This window comes from Rhinopithecus bieti, unplaced genomic scaffold (assembly GCF_001698545.2).
Source record: "Rhinopithecus bieti isolate Rb0 unplaced genomic scaffold, ASM169854v2 scaffold_76666, whole genome shotgun sequence".
Lineage (NCBI taxonomy): Eukaryota > Metazoa > Chordata > Mammalia > Primates > Cercopithecidae > Rhinopithecus > Rhinopithecus bieti.
In genome coordinates this window covers 1,334,182-1,353,220 of record NW_016829831.1, presented here as the reverse complement: position 1 = coordinate 1,353,220, position 19,039 = coordinate 1,334,182, and the positions used below count along the sequence as shown (strand labels likewise).

The following is a 19,039-nucleotide window of genomic DNA, read 5'->3' as shown; positions in this document are numbered from 1 at the left end:
TAGTCCTCAGGCTAAGAAAGAAGATAGGACACAAATGCATCTATTCATAAAGTGAAAATGAAAAAAGATAGCGTAAAAAAAAAGATTTAGAAATAACTTTCAACACTGCTTATAGCAATAGTTCTGAATGCAAATCATATGACTTTTATAAAAATAGTAATGCCTTTGTTTTGTTTTGCATGAGGACATAAACCCTGAAGAATATACATATACAGCGGAACCTTGTTTACTGCTGATGGTAGGGGAAATAAATAATAATCTCTATTTATAGCCTAAGAAAGAGGTCCTCAAAGAGTGGGAGCCATATGGGTCCCTGACAGATCCTTCAAAAAGATCTGTGAAATCAAAACTATGTTCATCATGATATTAAGACCTATTCCTTTTTTATTCTCATTCTCTCATTAGTGTATGGTAGGCCTTTTCAGAAACTATATGACATATTATATCATGAGACTGATTGCAGAAGCAAATATGAGAATCCAGTCATCTTCTAGTAAGCCAGACATCAAAGAGATCTGCATCTATGTAGAACAATGTCTCTTTTCTCAATAAGCCTGTTTTAGAAAGTAGTTACTTTTCATAAATTGTATGATATTTGTGTTAACACATAATGGGTTTATTGTTACTTAAATAAGAAAGTAAATGTTAAAAAATTCTCACTTTAATTTCTAACATAGTAATATTGACAGGCATAACCTACATAGACAAAAGCACGTTGGAATTCTCAATACTTTTTAAGAGTGTAGAAATCTGCAAACCACTGACCTTCAGCCCATCACAGGAAGTTTTGCTATTAGCACAATTATTGCATCTTTGCTCCTATGGTCGCTTTTGGCTCACTGTCTCTGATCTTTCAAAGACCATCTGGAAGAGCTTGGCCAGTAATTATTGAATGGAGATTACATTTTGAATCTTTTCCTACATCTCAGTGCCCTGTGGGACGACTCTGGGGTGTCTCCAGATGGCTAGGGCAACAGTTCCCTGTTGACATCATCTTATGGGGAAGTTTTAGACAGGAACAGTCTTCAGGCTCTCAAGTACTTGAAGAACACCATGGGATGCCTGCCTTACAGAAGTTAATGAGCATGACTCTGGCAGATTCATAATTCTCCTTAGAAGCCATTTGGGATGCCTTCCACTTTGGGGTCATTCCACATAGACCAATGCAGAGCATGCAGTAACTGCTCAAAAAGGAATGAACAGTTCATTTAGACGTTCAGCTTGGAATAGACTTAAGCAGACACTCCTGGTGATGAAGGACTTAGATGCCAGAAAATCGGGCTCAAAGACTTTCAAGCCACTTCCTAGTGTGATGTCACATTCCTTTCTACGCTCCACTGGGGAAGGCAGGTCTGCCCCGCCCACGGTGGCGGGGAAATACCTAGGCATGGAAGTGGCATGACAGGGCTCAGTCCCTGCCATATTATCCACTCTCCACGAGGTCCTGCACGCTGCAATCCTGCAGGCAGGTAGGCACCGGGCCGGGAGTCTGGCTGAGCCAGGCATGGGTGGGGCCCTGACAGTAGGAGAGGTGTGCAGGAAAAGACGTGGCAACAATGTGTGCCACCGCAGGCCAGGGATCAGGTCCCCCAGGCGGGCCTCCCACCGGCTAGGTGACCATGGGGGAGACGACTCCCTCTCTGGGTCGAGGTGTGGAGCTCGCGGCTACTTTCAGCTCCAGCGGCTCCCTGCCTTCCTTTCTGCTTTCCCGCCGGCCCTTGCCAGGTAGGCCTACTCTGGTTGCTCCCAAGTAAGCCGGTGTTTGGGGTTTCTGTTGAGACCGCGGATCCCGAGGACGAGGGCGCGCAGGGAAGGAGGCTCCGTGCGACGCGGACGGGGATGGGGTCCTACTTCCGGGACCCAGGCCGCGGGCTGCGCTGGGGGGCGCCCTGGCCCTCGCGGGAGCTCTGGACGCGAGCCTGCTTCGCTGTCAGGTGGCGGAAGCGGCTCCCACGCGGTCCGCACCGCCGCCGCCCACTCTTCGCCCATCCTCCTCTGCGGCGGGGCGAGTTCCCTGCCTTGGATCCTAAAGGTCGGGCGCCCAGACGAAGGAGACAGGGGACGGGCAGTCTTTGGGGAAACGTGGGGCCAAAGTCAGAGGGCTCCCCAGGAAGAAGGGAAGGTCAGCGGCCCGGGCGGTTGTCTTTGAGAGTCCGAGGTCGCCCACGCCGGCGCCTCGGGCCCGCCCCACTGCGCCCTCCCCTCCCACCCTCTTCTCCCTTCCTTGCAGCCCGGTTTGGGGATGTGGTCCTTGCTGCTCTGCGGGTTGTCCATCGCCCTTCCACTGTCTGTCACAGCAGGTACGTCCGTCCCGTATGTCCTCAGTTCCCAGAGGCCGCCCTAGTCCACAGGCTCCTGGCGCCTCACTGGGAACCCCAGGGGATCGCGGCAGCCGAAGCACGGCTGCTTATGCTCCCAAGACGGCGAAGAGGAAACAGAGCCAGCTCCACGTGCTGGGATGCTCAGCCCTGAATGTCACCTTTGAGCTTGGAGGTGACTTCGGGGAGGGGAAAGAGTTAGGCAAATGGCAAGTGAAGACTTGAGTAAAAATGCTCAAATGGAGTTACTACTGCCTATTTTATATGATAAAGGGTTATTTTATGACAAGATGAAAGCAAGGAAACCATCAATAGAACAAATTTCTTTTAAGAAATTTGGTAGAAATGAGCTTTAAGAATGAACCAACTTTTTTGGCCAGGCGTGGTGGCTCATGCCTGTAATCCCAGCACTTTGGGAGGCCGAGGCGGGTGGATCACTTGAGGTCAGGAGTTCGAGACCAGCCTGACCAATATGGAGAAACCCCATCTCTACTAAAAATACAAAATTAGTCGGGCATAGTAGCTTATGCCTGTAATCCCAGCTACTCGGGAGGCTGAGGCAGAAGAATCGCTTGAACCCGGGAGGTGGAGGCTGCAGTGAGCTGAGATGGTGCCATTACACTCCATCCTGGATAACAAGTGAAACCCCGCCTCAAAAAAAAAAAAAAAAAAAAAAAGAATGGGAACTAACTTTTTTTTTTTTTTTTTTTTTTTTTTTTTTTTAAACAATCGTTTTGGGATTGAAATACCTTTTACTCAAGGCAGAGTAACTGGGTGGCAGAGCAGAAACAGAAAAGACAAGAAGGGCTCCTTTACTCTGTACATGAGTGCAGAGTAAAGAACTCTATGGATGAAAAGAACTAAGGGTCGTAGAATAGAAAGGAAAGAGGGAAATCACTCCCAATGGGGAAGAGGTTTGTGAGGAGGGAACGGAGTAAATTCTGTCTTATGGATACATTTGAAGAACTTGGAATATACTTTATAATCAGCATTCTATTTTTAGGAAACTTTCAGACTCAGGAAACTCCCAAATAAAATTTCAAATTGGCTGGAAAATTGAAGAGGCTTTTAAAAAAACTAACAGTAAATAGAACTAAAGTTTTCTTTCTCGGATAATCGTTTTGTTTTCTTTCCCTAGATGGATGCAACGACATTTTATGAAAATGAGATGCTTTCAGCAAGCCAGCCTTTTGCTTTTAATTGTACATTCCCTCCCATAACATCTGGGGAAGTCAGTGTAACATGGTATAAAAATTCTAGCAAAATCCCAGTGTCCAAAATCATACAGTCTAGAATTCACCAGGACGAGACTTGGATTTTGTTTCTCCCTATGGAATGGGGGGACTCAGGAGTCTACCAATGTGTTATAAAGTAAGTTCTTCATTTAAAATAGAACTAACTCATGTGTGTGTATGTATTCTTTAAGGAAAATTCTTTAAGGAATTCTTTAAGGAAATTCTTTAATTCTTTAAGGAAAATTCTTAATGAACATAGAAAACTCATTGAGAAGAATTACGTTGTTGTATGTTTTTATAATTGTTACAAGACAATTTCCAGTGAACACATTTTTAAACAGAACAGATTTGTAAATCATTTTTGGAATCTGATATGCATCTTTCCCCATGGAAATGGCACCTCAGACCAGACCCACTCACAAAGTGTGTCTGTCCCAATATTATTGCTGCCATCTTTCTTTCTTGTTTTCTTTCTTTTTTTTTTTTTTTTTTTTTTAAGTTTCTGAGATGAAGTCTCACTCGGTCACCAGGCTGGAATGCAGTGGTGCGATCTTGGCTCGTTGCAACCTCTGCCTCTTGGGTTCAAGCGATTCTTTTGCCTCAGCCTGCCAAGTAGCTGGGACTACGGTGTGTGCCACCACGCCTGGCTAAATTTTTGTATTTTTAGTAGAGACGGGGTTTCACCGTGTTAGCTAGGATGATCTCGATCTACTGAACTCCTGATCCACCCGTCTTGGCCTCCCAAAGTGCTGGGATTACAGGCCTAAGCCACCTAGCCTGGCCACTGCCATCTTTCTTGAAATGCCAAAAGCTTTTGTGGGAAATGGCACATCCAGATAGGAATAACCCTCCTATGAGCCCTTTTCACAAGGAATTTGCTTAAGGCAGGGAGTAAGCATCGAGCATGTTCCAGACCTCACTGGAGAACCCGTGCTAAGAAACGTGAATGAGTAACACAGGCCTGGTGGTGACTGCCCCTCAAAGGTAGCCGTCTGTTAGGATCAAGCCCATCGTCTCACTTTTCAAGGGAATCTGGAAATTGGAATTTGTGTGTGCAACTTTTTATAATTTGTAAAGCTTTGTTGGGCCTGAATAAAACACATCTGTAGACCAAATTTAGCTTGAGGGTCACAATTTTGTGACTCTCCCATACTGGCTTGCATGACCTTAACAAATTACTTGATCTCTCGGAGCCTTATTTTTTTCTGTAAAATGGAATTAATGCTGGCCCGATAGGGTTGAGGTGCAAATTAACTGAGACCAGGTGTGAAGTAGGTACTCCATTCTCTCTCTCTTGTTTTGATTCCGTGATATTTGCCGGCCCCTTTCTGTGGCCCAGCATGGCCCATGTCCCGCTCTGATTTCTGCCAGATTCCTCATTTCTATCCACCAGACAGACAAAATGCACAAAATCGAGTGGTTCACAAGTGGAAGTGGTCGTTAGCTCTGCCTGGCTCCTTTCCACAGATTTAGTCGCTAATAAACCACTCAGCATGTGGAGGTCTGCTTTCCTGTTTTAGCCTAGGATGTGAATTATTAACTAGACTTGAAGATCATACATCACATAAATGAATCTGGATGTCGAAGCTAGATTTAAACTATTTAAATCTGGGAGCTGTGAAATGACGAAAAATAATCTTTAATAGAAATTAGACAAGGATGCCTGCCATGAAGGAAAATGAACATGAATTCTCCAAGACTTTTACTACTAACATCCAGATAGGATACGTATTTAGGAAACTGTATATTTTTGCTTTTTGCTTTGAAATAATTTTAAATTTAAATAAATTTTGCAGGAATAGTATCAAGAACTTCCTTCTGCCCTTTATCTAGATTATCTAGATTCCTCATTTTTAAGAATATATTTTACATTTATCTTATAATTTTCTCTTTCACCATATATATGATATAAATTATAAACAATGTTTTTCTCCTAAGCCATTTTTAAACCATTTCAGTTGTATGCATCATATCCTCTTAGCTCTTAATATTTCAATGTATATTTCCTATCAACAGTGTATATTTCCTATTTCCTTTCAATGTGTATCTGTTTATTTCTTACATAATCACAGTATAGTTAAACCAAATTCAGGAAACGTAACCATCATATAATACCTTAATCTATATCTATATTCTAATCTTATCAATGGTCTCATTGAAGACCTTTTATAATTTTTTTCTTTCTTTCCCAGTACAGTTACCAATCTAGGATGATGCATCACATTTGGTTGCCATGAATATGTAATTTCTTTTAATCTGGAATGGTTTCTCAGTTTTGTTTTTCATGGTACTGACATTTTTAAGGACTATAAGCAATTATTTTGTATTATCTCCTTCATTGGTGTTTGTCAGGTTCAGCCATTTTGGCTGGAATGCTAGGTGAGTGCCTTGTGTCCTCTTCAGAAAATTACTCAGAGGCACATGGCATCCACTTGCCCCCAGTTGGTGATGTCCATTTTGATCACTCAGTTAAGGTGTTGTCCAGTTTCTCCACTGTATAAATACCATTTGTCCTTTTGTGATGGATGATTTGGGGGGTGCTTACTGCTTTGTTAGAGGCAGAGGGTTTGCATGGTGCTGTGAAAATGATTTGAAAACATTTGAAAATAAGCTGAATTATTTGACTTTGTGATTTTTTAGAAGAGTTTATGAGGTCTCAATGTGTCTTACAGGGGTAGAGACAGCTGTCATAGAATACATGTAAACCTAACTGTTTTTGAAAAACAATGGTGTGACACTTCCATAAATGGTTTACCGAGTGTATCAGATGAGTACAAGCAAATATTACATCTTGGAAAAGATGATAGTCTCACATGTCATCTGCACTTCCCGAAGAGTTGTGTTTTGGGTCCAATAAAGTGGTATAAGGTAAAAAAAAAATTTCTTATTGATATTTTTCCTCCTTTTCTTTAAAACCCACTGTTTTTTATAGGTTAAGTTGTATTTTTTAGGCAGAATTGGTAAAGAAATTTGTGTGCCTAAGATAGATTGGTTAGCTAGCAGTCATTGATGATGTTACCTTCCTAATTACTGTTTTAAAAAATTTTTTGGTTATTGTATCTTTGTAATATTTTATTATTTGGATCCACCACCTTCCTCCAGTTATTCTTGTTTTTCAGGCTGTTCTTTATTTTCTAACATTATGTTTGTTTAATTACATACTACGTGCGCATGGTTCAATAATCACAAATCACAAGAGGTCACTCCCTGGAAAACCTCTTTCCTGCTACCGTTCCATATTTGCTCTGGGCTCATCACACCTTCCTCGACGTGTCACTACCATGATTAGTGCCCTGTGATTATTCTTGTATAATGCCATACTAGCAAATAAAAATATATAGCCTAACTCTTCCTAGCCCTTCTTTTTTAAGCTCATCTTTCTGCACTTTATGTTTTCATCTTCGAAATTTCTCTTTTCGTGATGATCCTGGCATGTGTTGACATAGAAAGTAACCCTTAGCGTGGAGGAGCACAGGCTAGTTATTTGAGATTGGAATTAGTTTTTCCTGCTTGTTAACTCTTGCCAGCACACCCTCCGAGTCATGAGTTTTCTTTATGGGAAGGTTTTCATCTATTGATTCAATTTCTTTAATGGTGAAAGGATTACGCAGATTTCTTACTTTCTCTTGTGTGAGTTTGGTAAGATTTTGTGTCTTAGGAAGTTTCTCATTTCATTAAAGGTTTCATATATTCTGGAAAATTGTTTATCAGCTCTTCTCTTTTAATGTCTGCAGACATTAGAACCTTCAAAGTAAGGTTCACCTTTAGTCATTATTCATTCTCTCTTTCTTATACACACACGCACACGCACACACACACACTTACTCGATTAGTTTCATCAGAGACTTGTCAGTTCTAGTACTCTTTTCAAAAACTAACTTTTGATTTTGTCGATCCTTTCTGTTACATATTTCATGTTCATTTAGTTAGTGGAGTTGCCCTCTTTCACAAGAAATGTGGAAGTGAATGTCCTTATACCTGTCTTTTAAGCATATTTGCTAGTGCATGCGGTTCTCTAAGATATATGATTGCTAGCCCTAGAATTGCTCATTTGTAGGGCATGCAGATGAATAAAGTATTCAACTTTGTTGATGTTGCAAAAATTGCTTTACAGAATTTTGTATCCGTTTATACTTTTGCCAGTAGTATTTTATTTTATGACAGAGTCTCACTCTGTTGCCCAGGCTGGAGCACAGTGGTGTGATCATGGCTCATGGCAGCCTAACTCCTGGGCTCATGTGGAAGCCCAGGTAATTTTTAAAATTTTTTGTGGTGACAGAATCTTGCTGTGATGCCCAGACTGGTCTCGAACTCCGGGCCTTAAGTGATCCTCCTGCCTTGGCCTCCCAAAGTGGTGAGATTATAGGCATGAACCACCATGCCTGGCTCACCAGGAGTATTCTAGATTTCCTACAACCTTGTGTTGAACTTTGTGTTATAAGACTTTGATTTTTAAAATCAATCTGGTGGGTATAAAATGTACCTTTTTGCTATTTTATTTTACTTTTCCTTAATTATTAGTGAGACTGACCACTTTTTTCATATGTTTATTGGCCATTTCTGGATCCTCTTCTGAACTGCCTGCTCATATCTTTTGGTATATTTCTTATTTTACTTTTCATGCCATTTTCTTGTGACTTATAGGAGATTTTATATATTTATATATCCCGGGTATGATTGTTTGCAATGCATGAAAAAAAAACCTTTCCATTGAAGTTTGACATGTACATATAAAATGCAGAAATCATAAGTGGACAAGCTTGTTGGATTATCAGAAAGTTAACTTACCTTTTAATTACCCTTTCCCACGAAGGTTAAGAAAACATTACTAGCACCTCTGAAGGCCCACCTCTTCCATCTTGCAAAAACTATGCCTCCCTAGTCCCCAAATAACCACTTCCCTGATTTATACTATCATAGATTAGATTTACCAATTTTTGAATTTTATTTAATTTGAATAAAATCATATGTAGTATTTATGTCTAGCTTCCTTGGCTCAATAGCGAACCAGTGAGAATCATCTATGCTATTGCATGTGGCTATATTTCATCCATTTTCATTGCTTATACTATTTCACTGTTATTATTGTTAGACTCTTGAGTCATTTCCAATTGCTGGGTCTTAGAAACAAAGCTGGTGTGAACACTTTTCTCACTTATGAATGCAATTTTGTGGGACATATTACACGAGAGCGAAATAGTTGGGTCGTAAGGGTATGTAGAAAATGCCAAACCGTTTTCCAAATTGGTGCCAGTTTACAGTTCCAGCAGCAGTGTATAAGAGTTATTTATGCCCCTATATCTGACAACACATGGTACTATTAGCATTTTTAACTTGCTATTTGGATAAGTGAGTAATTGTGTCTCATTTCAGCCTTAATTAACACTTCCCTGATTATAACTGATAATGTTGATCTTTAAATTTTCTTATTGGCACTTGGATGTGTGTGTGTGTGTGTGTGTGTGTGTGTGTGTGTGTAATTTTTTCTCTTTGAGCGCTTGCTTGTGAAATTTTTTTTTTGAGATAAGCTCTTGCTCTGTTGCCCAGGCTGGAGTGCAGTAGTGCAATCATAGCTCACTGTAACCTTGAACCCCTGGGCTCAAGTGACCCCTTCCGCCTCAGCCTCCTGAGTGGCTGCAGGTTACCTTGTCCAGGAGGTATCTTTTTTTTTTTTTTTTTCCTGTAAAAAACCAAATAATAAATATTTTAGGCATTGTAGGCCAGATGATCTCTGTTTCAACTACTCAACTCTGTTTTGGAAGCACAAAAACAGTTGTAGACAATATAGGAATGAAGGAGTGTGGTTGCATTTCAACAACATTTTATTTACAAAAACAGGTGGTTAGCCACATTTGGCCAGTGTGTGGTTTGCTAGCCTCTTGTCTATTTCTCATTGATTTGTAGTAGCTCTTTATAGATCTGGATATGAGTAATTGTTACAATGTGCCCTTCTAAGCAATGGCTAGCTTTTCTACTCTGGTAATGAGGTCTCAGACTTCCTAGTTTTAATGCAGTCTAATGTACTGATTTTCCTTTGTGATTAGTACTTTCCGTGACTTAAGAATCTTTTTCCTACCCCAAGGTAAAAGGACCTTTTGCTATATTTTCTTCTTGAAGTTTCATTGTTTTTTTCCACTGATTTTAACTGTGTAGTGTTGGTAGGGTCAAATGTAATTATTTTCTGTGTGGACTTATGGTTTACCTCTTCTTTTCACGTTGCTTTGCATGCCACCTCTGACTTAAATCATATTGGTCTTTGTGTGTAGATCTGTTTCAGAACCCTCTGTAGCATTCCCTTATTCTATTTCTTTCTCTTTCTTTCATTTCCTTTTCTTTTCTGTTCTTTTTTTTTTTTTTTTTTTTTTTTTTTTTTTTTTTTTTTTTGAGACGGAGTCTCACTATGTCTCCTAGGCTAGAGGGCAGTGGCGCGGTCTTGACTCACTGCAACCTCTGCCTTCTGGGTTCAAGCAATTCTCCTGCCTCAGCCTCCAGAGTAGTTGGGATTACAGGCACACGCCACCACGCCTGGCTAATTTCTGGTATTTTTACCAGAGACGGGATTTCACCATGTTGGCCAGGCTGGTCTCGAACTCCTGACCTCAGATGATCCACTTGTCTCAGCCTCCCAAAGTACTGGGATTACAGGTGTCAGCCACCGCACTGAGTCCTTATCCTTGTTAATTAATATGGCATTAGATAAGTCTTGTAAGTTTTGTGTAAGTCCTCTGCTTTTCCTTTTTCTGAAATGTTGCCTTGGCTATTCTAACTTCTGTTTCTGCAGCACTTGGAGAGGGCCTCAGAGCTGTGACTAGCAATCCTAAATGAGTATCAGAGTTGATCCTCTGGACCTTTTAAAAATCCAGATATTCAGTCTCACCCTCTACTAACTGAAGCAGGTCACCCATGGGTGGGGCTTAGATGCCTTTATTTTAAAAACAACCCCTGGGCTTGCAAAAGTAGGCAAAAGCTGGGGGCCAGCAGTGTAAGCAGCAGGGGTCACCTGATACTATACCACCTGCTCAGTTTTGGTGACCCAGGTGTGGCTGTTTTTGCCACTACTATTTGCTGAATCACTCTTTTGGCCTCAGTGTTGTCATCTGTAAAGCCAGAGGGTTGGAATCAATTCTTCAAGTATTTGGAATCTGATCTTCTTGGTGCTGTGCCAAGGGATGTCATATGTCTTCAAAGAAGTTACAATTTATCAGAGGAAACAGACAAGTAAACTAAGAATTTTATTACAGCATGAGGTGAACATACAGAAAGCGAAATCAGAGCAGACCCTGGGAATGTCTGTAGCTATGCTTCCCGGAAAAGGTGACTTTGAACTGTGCTTGAAGAGTGACCACAGTTAGCCTGGTGGGTACGACAAGGAAGGTCAGTAATTAGAGGGAAGCAGCAGGTGCAAAGGTGTTGGGTGAGAAAGAGAATGGTGTTTGGGGACCCTGGTTAGAGTTTAGGGCACATGTAGAAAGATGGTGCTAGAAAATAAACACTGTTTATGCCAACCTAAAGCATTTCAACAGTGAATCCTACCATCTGGAGAATGGCATGAGCAAATTCGCATTTGAGAAAAGTCCTTCCGTAGGGGCTGTAGTGAAATCCGTTGGAAGGCCTTGAGAATGGTGGCATGCTGATCATTTGGACTATCCTAGAAATCAAGTTAAGAAGTGTGGTTCATTTCAGAAAGTTATAAAGTAGAACTGATAAAATGAGGGAAAAGGAGGAGGAGAGGAAGTGGGGGACCTCATGTCTGAGGGCTCCTAATTTTTATAATTGCAAGGATATGTTATGGGGAAATTTTGAAAGAGTAATGTAGGTAAATAGATGGAGATGCAAAGAATGGCTAAGGTGAAGACCATGAATTTGTAGTGGTACCAAGATGCCTGTTTATGTGATTAGCTCCTATAGTGCTCTGCTCTCTGGTTGGAGGCCTGTAGGAGAGGGATGAAGGGATCCATCAGAATGGGGGCTTTGCAGGTGAAGATGCTGGAAGGACGGAGGGCTACAGAGTTGAGATATTGGAAGTGAAGTGATTGAAGTGATGGACACATGAATCCAGGATGGACAGGAAATGATACCGGAAAGAGCTTGGAAATTAGATGAAAATAGAGAGGTCAGGTGGGCTAATTCCAGTTAAGGTAGAAAAGCGAGTTGAACGGATAGAAAGTTCAGGTGGAAAAGTGTGATGCCCATGGTGAGTAGACACTCACCGTCCATGGCGAGCCTTTATATCCTGTAGAGGCCATAAAGCAAAAAAGACACAGGAATAAAATGACCAAACCACCTTGCATTTTGCTGAGTCACCTACTGCCAAGGCTCTGGATGGAATTCCATGTCTGCAGCTGGCTTTGCTGAAAGGTGAAGGTGAGGATGGTGGATCTTCCTGCTTTTTCTACTGGAACGCACAGCCCTGGAGACACGGAAATTTCTCCAGCAGTATTGAAGTGTCCAGTCTCCAGATCTGTGGGAGCTGAGTATTCCGCTTTATTTGTTGGGGTGGCTCTTCCTGATGTGGCTTTACTTGACACACTGGAGTTGTGTAAGTGGCAACTCCTGGTCTCTGAATTGCAGGTGGTGTATTTCAGAGTCAATTCCCTACTTTCCAGGTTGTGGTAGAGGTAGCAGCTCTCAGGGCAAGCCAGTTCGGCAGTGTGGTTCTGGCCTCGATGCCACTTCCTGAGTACTTTCACAGATATTGCAAAGCACCTAGTATCTTGTCTTGAACCCTTTTCTGCATAAAATACAGAGTGATTTTTGTTTGCTAAATCCAGACAGAGATATATAGTCTCATGGCCCTGTTTCAAAGAGTAAATGACCTAATCTATCCACGAAGCATTTAGTTCAGCATGAGTACATAATAAGTACCTAATACATAAATATTAGAGATTATTATTATTTAGTTACAATAAAGGAATGAATGAACTGGAACAGGGAATCAGTCAGAAAGTAATATATTTAATTTTAAGAACTTGGAGACAGGGGTTCTGGATAATGGCAAATCCCTATGATAATCCTGGCTTATGTCTGGGAGAATTGAAAACTGAGAGAAGTCCCCAGGAAGTCTTTGAAATGGAAGAGCTGACAGAGGACAAGGTTGGGGTATTAAGACATCTGTCTACACCTGGAAAAGTGGTAATGTCTCCAATTTTGTTTTCGTTTCAATCCCAAATTACTCCTCAGCACAGTGGTTTGGGGTCCCCATCACTGTGCTCAATCTGGACTTGCTAAAGTTACTTCGGGCTCTCTAGTTGCTAAAGTGACATTCATTTTCAACCTAATTGTGGCATTCAACATTGCTGGGCACTCCCATCAGCTGGAAACTCCTTTCTCGTTTTCTTCTAAGACTTACTCATTCTTTGTCTCTGTTTATCTTTTTTTTTTATTATGATTTTTATTTTTTCTGGCACTTCCTTTGTAATCATCACTGAAATTTTTTCCTCTATAGTTGGGTCTTAGGATTTGAGGTTCCCCATAGTTTGAGCCGTGGTCATCTTCTGTGCTTGCTTTTGCTTACATTCAAGTGGATGATTTATAGAACCATCCATTTCACTCTATATTCTCCGTGTGGCTCCCAGTTCTCTTCCACTTGGACCTTTCTTCCACCCTCTGGGTTCCTTTGTCCAACCGTCTAATATACATTCTCCTTAGACCCTCCCATCCCCACCACTCACCCCATGCACCATGATTAGAGCTATTTTTTAATCTTACCCCAAATAGAACCATTTTCTCCATTTCTTTGCATTCTTTCTTCTTCCTAGTAACACCTTTGCATACCCAAGCTAGGACTGTAGAAGTCCTGCTCCCTCTGCGTGTCCCAAATTTGTCACTACATTCAGTGGGCTGGAACTGCTTAAAATCATTGTTTTTTGTTTTTTACTTGCTATCCTTACTTCCCTGCTTTAGTTTAGGTTCCATTTGGCCTCAGTTTATGGAAATAAAATCTAAATGGTCTTTAGCATTGCATGATTTTAATCCTTTAAACTACACAGCAACTAAAGGATGTTTCTCAAAAGAAAATCTGATTATCTTATTCTCTTGCTCAGAAGGCTTCTGATGCTCATCTCCTTTTCATGGTTTTCTGTGACAGGGCTCCTGACTACCTCACCAGTTTTATCTCCATCACTCTTCTGTACTCATTGCATCTTAGTAAGAATTCTCAGGTTATTTTGTGTTTCTGAAATATTGTACATCCTGGGTCAGGAGTTTTCTTCACGATGCCTGGAATGTATAAGGCATTCAAAAGTGGACGCTATTGTTCTTAATATTTTAATTTTAAATCTTGTTAGTGAGACATTGCCCTAAAGATTTTAAATTTAAATCCAAGCTTGTTGAGAGTTTAACCTTTGAAATAATGCTCCAGTGGATCAGAACAGAGGCAGTTCAAGTTATAGCAAAGCGACAGAATGGCCTTCAACTGCGAGGCTGAACTTTAAGGTGATTAAAATATGTATATCTTGAAAGAAAGAATGAATCCTTCAGAAAGACGACTGCTCAACCATGAAAGCACAGAAAGGGAGGCCCAGAGACTATACCTAGCCGGAGACTATCCAGGGAAGACTGTCCAGGGAAGAGGTTTATGAAGTGCAAGGACTAGACTTTGTACTTTGTTTGGGCTGAGTGCGGTGGTTTACGCCTGTAATCCTAGCACTTTGGGAGGCTGAGGTGGACAGACTCCTTGAGTCCAGGTGTTTGAGACCAGCCTGGGCTTCATGGTGAAACCTTGTCTGTACTAAAATAACAAAAAATTAGGGTGTGGTGATGCATACCTATAGTCTCAGCTATTCAGGAGACTGGAGTGGGAGGATCCCCTGAGCTCAGGAAGTGGGCGACAGAGCTAAGACTGTCTCACAAAAAAAAAAAAAAAAAAAAAAAAGTGCTTGTTTGTATCCTGAAGAAGGAGACACCACAGTATCAGAGTCTGATGGCTTTATACATCTAACTCTGATTAGTAACTCCCATTTTGTTTGATAAACAGTTGTCAGATTCTGAGTTGGTTTCCCATATCAGGTATTTATAGGGAAATAATGTAAGCCTTCTAGGAAGTAGCATTTCACATTATAAATAAACCAGTGCTTGTTTGGCATTAATTATTTACTGCATCCTGCTGGGCGGCTCTATTCATGCTGTTCCAGGGGTGGAGAATGAACTGTGACTCTGAACCCTGCCTAAGTGAGGAGAGAGCTTAACGCTTGGGCAGGTAAATATTTATTTAATTAGGGGTTTCCATGTTGGTTTTATCTTTTAGATTGTGTACTTCCTGAGGAGAGGGATTGCATGTTAGTCCTGCATGGCCAGGCCTGTCACAGTGCAAGCAAACTGCAGGAACTCCAATGTTTGAATGAACAAATGGACCACTTAGCTAAGCAGTCACTCTGTGGAGTGCAGCTTCTTGAACGACAGGGAACAGGTTTGGGAGAATTCAGAAGTGGGCCCAAGGTATAAAAGAAGTGGTGATTAGCATGAGAATGTGAGCCTAGGACAGGACAGTGGAATGGTGAGGCTTACCCTCTGGGTGGTTGCTGGGAGAGAAAGCATTCCTGAGACTCACTGGTCTTCTGGTTGGTTGGGTGTGAGGTTGTTGCCTCGTCCATGGAGGAGACGGGGGGAGCGGGAGAAGTGATGTGACATCTGCCCTCCATAAACCTGGCCAGCTTCCTTTGCTCACTGTTCAGACCTTCAAATTGGATGTTGGTGAAGAATTATTTTGCGTTTCTATAAAGTCCAATGCTTGATAAGTGCAGAAAGTGTAATTGGGCCCGCAGTGGGAGCAGTCATTACGAACCCGGGTTTCCAGTCTTGGCAGAGGGACTTGGGCCATTAAGTGGGAGTCCACTGGCAGACATGGGCCCCTGAAGGTGGAGGACGTTCCTGCCTGTTGATGTCCTCCTGTGAAAAACTGACCCAGACTCAGTTTTCCTCCACGTAGTCTTCCTTCCAACTCACATAGGCCACTCTCCTCTCAACTCCTGCTAGACTTAATGTTTGTATCATTCACTTCAGCCTGTAAAATATCCTTTGTCAAATCTGTGTATATCTGTATACACATACACACATATATATATACAGACTGGGCAAGGAATTCTGCTGTGTCTTTCTGTCTATCATCAATCTGTCATCTACCTATTTTTCTGTTTACCTAGCTAGCTAGCGTTCAGTTAGATTGTAAATTACCTACATTCTAGGGATCACACAGGTTTCTAAGTATTCATTGAATTGAATTTTGTTTTTATTTGTATTAGGACTGTAACGCGGTTACAGGGGAGCGGTTCACTGTTTTGGAAACCAGGCTTTTGGTGAGCAATGTCTCAGCAGAGGACGGAGGGAACTACGCGTGTCAGGTCATACTGACACACTCAGGGAAGCAGTACGAAGTTTTAAATGGCATCACTGTGAACATCAGTAAGTATGCTCATGTATGTCTGTCGCCTTGTCTTCTTTTGGCTTTGTGGGAACTGGCTTCTGGCTTTGGGCTTTGGGATTTGAACAGGAGTGATTCTAGGTCTTGGTTTCCCTGAAGGCTAGCAGGCTCTCAGACCTGCCACTCTTAGAATCAGAAGGTGGGAAGAGTGAGGCAGAAGGGCATGAGCAGCTTAGTTCCCTCTTCTGAACAACAGAACACTCAAAACTCTTGGTTGATTTGTGAAAATTAAATGAGATCATGCACATGGAGAGCTGCTGGGGTGCCTGATGAAACACAGGTATCTAGAAAATGGTAGATGTGATGAACATGACTCTCATTCACCTCAGCCTTCATTGTTGTGAATATTCCTGCAGGCCTTCCAGCTGAGGCCTCCCCTGCCTCAAGTGCTTCAGAGCTCAGAGTTCTGGACATGGTCCTGGGATATCCTGCTGCTCATGTTCTCATCCCAGGGCAGCCAGCTCTCTTGAACATATGCCTGGAGGTTTGAAAGTAGAACCTTAGAGGAAGAATAATTTAGCTCAAGCCACTAATTTAATTTTTTTAGTTTTCAATTTTTGTGGGTACATAATAGGTGTATATATTTAGGTGTTTATAATATATACACATAATAGGTGTATATATTTATGTGTTTATAATATATACACATAATAGGTGTATATATTTATATATAATGTGTCTATATTACATAATAAAAGGTGTATTATATATAATAATGATGTATTACATATTATACACAATAGGTATATATATTACATATGTGTATATTTATATTTATAATCCTTGAGCATAGAATATTTTTTCATTTTTTTGGTGTCCTCTTCAATTTCTTTCACCAGTGTTTTATAGTTTTCATTATAGAGATCTTTCACTTCTTTGGTTAATTCCCAGGTATTTAATTTTGGTTAATTCCTATGCATTTTAATATTTTTGAAATGATCATATGGTTTTATGTGTGGCTATTGTAAATGGGATTACTTGTAAAATTTCTTTTCACATTGTTCACTGTTGGCATATAGAAATGCTACTGATTTTTGTATGCTGATTTTGTACCCAGCAACTTCACTGAATTTATTAGTTCTAATAGTTTTCTTGTGTAGTCTTCAGGTTTTCCCAAATATAAGATCATATAATTTGCCAACAATGATCATTTGAATTCTTCTTTCCTAATTTGGATGCTGTTTATATCTTTCTCTTCTCTGATTTCTCTAGCTAGGACTTCCAGTACTATGTTGAATAACAGTGGTGACAGTGGGCATCCTCGTTGTGTTCCGGAACTTAGAGGAAAGGCTTTCAGTTTTTCCCCATTCAGTATGATACTAGCTGTGAGTCTGTCACATATGGCTTTTATTACATTAAGGCATGTTCTTTCTAATTCCAGTTTTTTGAGGGTTTTTATCATGAAGGCCTGTTAAATTTTATCAAATGCTTTTTCAGCATCAATTGCAATGATCATATGGTTTTTATCCTTTATTTTGTTGATGTGATGTATTACATTGATTGATTTGCAAATGTCAAACCATCCTTGCATCCCAGGGATAAATCTCATTAGCTCATGATGAATGATCTTTCCAATGTATTGTTGAATTCTGTTTGCTGGTACTTTGTTGAGGAGATTTGCATCAATATTCATCAGAGATACTTGCCTATAGTTTTCTCTCTCTCTCTCTCTCTCTTTTTTTTTTTTTTTTTTTGATGTGTCTTTGTCTGGTTTTGGTGTCAGGGTAATAACTGGCCTCATAGAATGAATTTGGAAATATCTTCTCCTCCTCTATTGTTTTGAACAGTTTGAGTAGGATTGGTATTAGTTCTTCTTTAAATGTTTGGTAGAATTTGGTGGTGAAGCCCTCGAGTCCCAGGCTTTCCTTTAATAAAGAGACTTCTTTCTCTTTAATGAAGAGACTTCTTTCTCTGTAATAAAGAGACTTTATTAACATTTTTATATTGTTACTTGTTATTGGTCTGTTTAGGTTTTGGATTTCTTCCCGATTCAATCTTGATACGTTGTATTTGTCTAGGGATTTGTCCATTTCTTCTAGATTTTCCAATTCATTGGCGTATAGTTGCTCATAGTAGCCATTAATAATCTTTTGGATTTCTGCAATAACACTTGTCACGTCTCCTTATTCATTCCTGATTTTACATTTGTATCTCTTCTCTTGTTCTCTTAGTCTGGCTAAAGGTTTGTCAATTTTGTTTCCCTTTTCAGAGAACCAACTTTTTTTCATTGATCTTCTGTGTTTTTTTCATTTTGAATTAGTTTATTTCTTCTACTGATTTTGGACCTGGTTTGCTCTTGCTTTTCCAGTTCTTTAAGATACACCCTTAGATTGTTTATTTGAAGTATTTCCTCTTTTTATGATGTAGGCGCTTATAGCTATAAACTTTTCTCTGAGTACTGCTTTTGCTGTATCCCATATGTTTTAGTATGTCGTGTTTCCATTATTTGTTTCAAGAAATTATTCAATTTCCTTCTTAATTTCTTCATTAACCCACTGGTCATTCAGAAGCATACTATTTAAATTCCATGTGTTTGTATAGTTTCCAAAATTCCTCTTGTTATTAATTTCTAGTTTTATTCCATTGTGGTCAGAGAAGATGCTTGATATTTTTCCAATTTTTTCAGTGTCTTAAGACTTGTTTTGTGACCTAACATATAGTCTGTCCTTGAGAATGATCCATGTGCTAAGGAAAAGAATATGTATTCTACAGCCATTGGGTGAAATGTTCTGTAAATGGATCTATTAGATCCATTTGGTCTATAGTGCAGATTAAGTCCGACGTTTCTTTGTTGATTTTCTGTCTAGAAGATCTGTCCAATGCTGAAAGTGGGATATTGAAGTCTCCAGCTGTTATTGTATTGGAGCCTATCTCTTTCTTTAGCTCCAATAATATTTGTTTTTATATCTGGGTGATTCAGTGTTGGGTGTTGACCTTTTTATCATTACATAGTGACCTTCTTTGTCTTTTTTAATAGTTTTTGTCTTGAAATCTATTTTCTCTAAGTATAACTACTCCTGCTCTTTTTTTGTTTTCGATTGGCATGGAATATCTTTTTCCATCCCTTT

At 40.4% G+C, this 19,039-nt stretch overlaps 1 protein-coding gene across 1 annotated transcript in view; it reads left to right on the top strand.

Moving 5' to 3' along the window:
- The first annotated feature begins 1,954 nt into the window (after window positions 1–1,954).
- The window catches only part of IL1RL2 (interleukin 1 receptor like 2), a 51,219-nt gene continuing 34,134 nt past the window's right edge, over window positions 1,955–19,039 (top strand). Inside the window, 6 exon segments of the mRNA XM_017864997.1 lie at window positions 1,955–2,032; window positions 2,231–2,300; window positions 3,457–3,469; window positions 3,471–3,689; window positions 6,226–6,421; window positions 15,793–15,952. Of these exon segments, the coding sequence (XP_017720486.1) occupies window positions 2,243–2,300; window positions 3,457–3,469; window positions 3,471–3,689; window positions 6,226–6,421; window positions 15,793–15,952 (646 nt within the window). The 5' untranslated portion in view covers window positions 1,955–2,032; window positions 2,231–2,242.